The sequence below is a fragment of the Poecilia latipinna genome, unplaced genomic scaffold (genome assembly GCF_001443285.1).
Source record: "Poecilia latipinna isolate Pla-1442-1.1 unplaced genomic scaffold, P_latipinna-1.0 Scaffold6780, whole genome shotgun sequence".
In the NCBI taxonomy this organism is placed as follows: domain Eukaryota; kingdom Metazoa; phylum Chordata; class Actinopteri; order Cyprinodontiformes; family Poeciliidae; genus Poecilia; species Poecilia latipinna.
The window spans coordinates 732-3,384 of NW_015119396.1; the positions used below are offsets into that span (position 1 = coordinate 732).

A 2,653-nucleotide genomic window follows, 5' to 3' on the forward strand; every position below is an offset into this window, starting at 1 on the left:
GTGAACCTTTGCGGAGACACTTGTCACATGTGTGCAGCAAGTCAGATCGCCGTCTTTGTCCAAACCTAAATATTTAAAGATCTCTGAAGGAGCAGCCATGTACGGCTATGGGACTCTGTCACTGCTTGATGTGAGGATCCAGAAATAGTCTGGATCCTCACATCAAGGAGGATCCAAACACTGCAGTTTGAGAGTCACGCCAAAAACAAAAAACTCATCTATGGCAGATTTATGATTGTCTGGATTGTCTGCTAAAAGACTCGGAAAAGCTATCATCTGAAAATGTTATTATATACTGATTTGAGAGCTAACATATTAATTTGTGTACAAAATAAAAAAGTATGGCGAACTGATGCAACCTTGGGGGCCCTGTGCTACTTAACTTGGAATCAGAGAGAACTGGATTATATTTTACTTCCCGAGATCTTTTTGATAAACAGGAGTAATCAGTAAAATCTGTAATATTGATTGTATTTATGAGATGTTGATGATCCCAGAGTGCCATGATGATCCACAGCAGGATGCCCGAAGTTACCAACAACGTCCTCAACCAGCAGCTGCTGCCACTTCCTGATTCTGTTGACGATTTTTAAAACATGTCATAATTCTCTGAAATGTCCTTTTAATCTTTTGCGTTCCCTCGCAGTAATGTCCCGATCAGTTCATCCATCACTAAATACTGACACTTCCTGCTGTAATATGAGGATTTTTCTCCGTGTATGTTAATATCTGGTTGTGAAATATCTGAGGTTTTATATCTTTGGGACAGAAATTCACATCAGACCTATGTTGAAAGTGCAAAAGCCAAACAGCCCAAAGGTTTTCCTCTCTTTCCATCCCCACTGAGACATAAACAGAAACTTCCCAAGAAATTAAAATGCATCCAAACTATTTGGACTATTTCTGAGTTATTGTCCCAGGGCAATAAAATCATCAGACTGTTGTGATTGTGTCTTTGTGTTGTTCTGAATGCTTTAAAGAGCCGTTTTCATGAGCAGATCCTTCTCAACTTTACAGACATAAACATGCAGTGAATAAATCTATTTTAATCCGTTTTTTGCACCAGCGTTAATAAACAAGTTTTCACTGAGGATCTTTAAATGTGTATATATCTGAAATTTGAAATTGACATTTGTGATTGCATACAAAATAATGAGCAAATATTGCTTATTGCGATTGAACCCAAAAGAACATTTTCCCCCCAAGACCCCTAGGGGGCTCCGTGGCACGCTGTGCCAGATCCAGTGTTATTTATTTTCTCAAAATAAAATCGTTCATATTCAATCTGACAGCAGCTGGTTAGGGATAATGAAAGAATCGTCTTCAGTTTGAACTGGACGGACACATCGCAGATGAAGCTAACCGCTAATAACCGAGTCCATGACGACCTGACTTCATGTTGTCGATTAAATAAAAGCGTGACCATGTCTGACGTAACGCCGTCAGGTGGTTCCGACAGAACAGCGGAACCAGAACCTGGAACCACTGGGCTGGGTTGATTTTCTGTTTCTCCACAGGGAATTCACCCGGTGCTGGGCTGCCTGGTTCTGTGTCTGGCGCTGATCCAGCCCATCCTGGCCTTGATGCGCTGCGCGCCGCAGCATCCAAGGTTGGTTGCGGTTCTGACGGGTTCTGTTCTGTTTACCTGATGAAGGTTGGGTTCTTGAACAGCTTCCAAAATTATTCCAGTCGGGTTTTTAGCAAATGAAACTGAATGATAAACCCATTTCTGTTCTGGACCGGGCTGGAAGTCCAAAGTTATCCAGTAAAACCAATAAAACCAGTTCTGGTTCTGTTTCAGGAGGTTCCTGTTCAACTGGGCTCATTCCGTCATCGCCGTGTCTCTGAAGCTGTTAGCAGGTGAGTTTCAGTTTTCCCACGGTGCCGTGAACGCACCCCAACCCTAACCAGGACTTCCTGACTCCGCCCACAGTGGCGGCCGTCTTCACAGGCATGGACATGATGGACAGCAGCGGCGACGGCTGGCTGATGAAGGTGCTGGGCGGCTTCACCGGCTGGGAGGCGCTGCTGCTCATCCTGATGGAGCTGCAAGCAAGATGGCGGAGCGCCGCAGGTCAGAACCGGAACCGCTGAGCGTCTCACCAGAACGTGTTATTGATTGTTGAGGCTGTTTTGTATTTTCCTGAAACGATTCTGTTTGGTTCTGGTCGGGTCCTGTCAGAGTTCCTTCCATGGTTCTGACCCGTTCAGAGCTGCCATTGCTATCGAAACTTAGTCTTTCATTAGAGAACAAGTGTAAATCTTTCCCAGCATCCTCCTCTGACCTCTGACCTCTGTGCTGTGGTTGCAGATGGCAGCAGTCCTGTGGAGCCCGACAAGGTAAAGGAGCCAAAGCAGCAAATGAAGGCGACGTTCCTGAATGACGGCAGCTCTCCTGTTTGCAGGTGGGGCGGGACGTCCTGCTGGTGGCGCTCTTCCTCACCGGGAACCTGGCCTTCCTCATCGCCCTGCTGGTTGGAATCGGACAGGCGGTGCATTACTAGCATCTGGGTCTGCTCAGCGCTCGTTCTGTTCGGTCCGTCTCAGATTTCATCACGTTCAGCGGTGATGCAGAGATCGGTCCGTTACGATCAGCTGAGGAGAAGTTACAAGTTCTAAAGTAGAGAAACTTCAGCGCATTAAAGTCTGAGTT

The 2,653-nt window shown here is 45.8% G+C and overlaps 1 protein-coding gene across 3 annotated transcripts; it reads left to right on the plus strand.

Moving 5' to 3' along the window:
• The first annotated feature begins 626 nt into the window (after positions 1-626).
• LOC106944067 (putative ferric-chelate reductase 1) lies at positions 627-2,519 on the plus strand. Of its 3 annotated transcripts, none has more exons than XM_015027326.1 (5): positions 627-1,609; positions 1,802-1,860; positions 1,934-2,074; positions 2,312-2,340; positions 2,391-2,519. In XM_015027326.1, exons 1-5 carry the CDS (start codon positions 1,584-1,586, stop codon positions 2,502-2,504), a joined length of 369 nt encoding a protein of 122 aa, XP_014882812.1. In that variant the 5' UTR covers positions 627-1,583; the 3' UTR covers positions 2,505-2,519. The 3 variants fall into 3 exon arrangements, with proteins under 3 accessions (XP_014882812.1, XP_014882814.1, XP_014882813.1); XM_015027328.1 differs by having other exon boundaries at positions 628-1,609; positions 2,406-2,519; XM_015027327.1 differs by having other exon boundaries at positions 628-1,609; positions 1,934-2,072; positions 2,307-2,340; positions 2,406-2,519.
• The last annotated feature ends 134 nt before the right edge of the window (positions 2,520-2,653 follow it).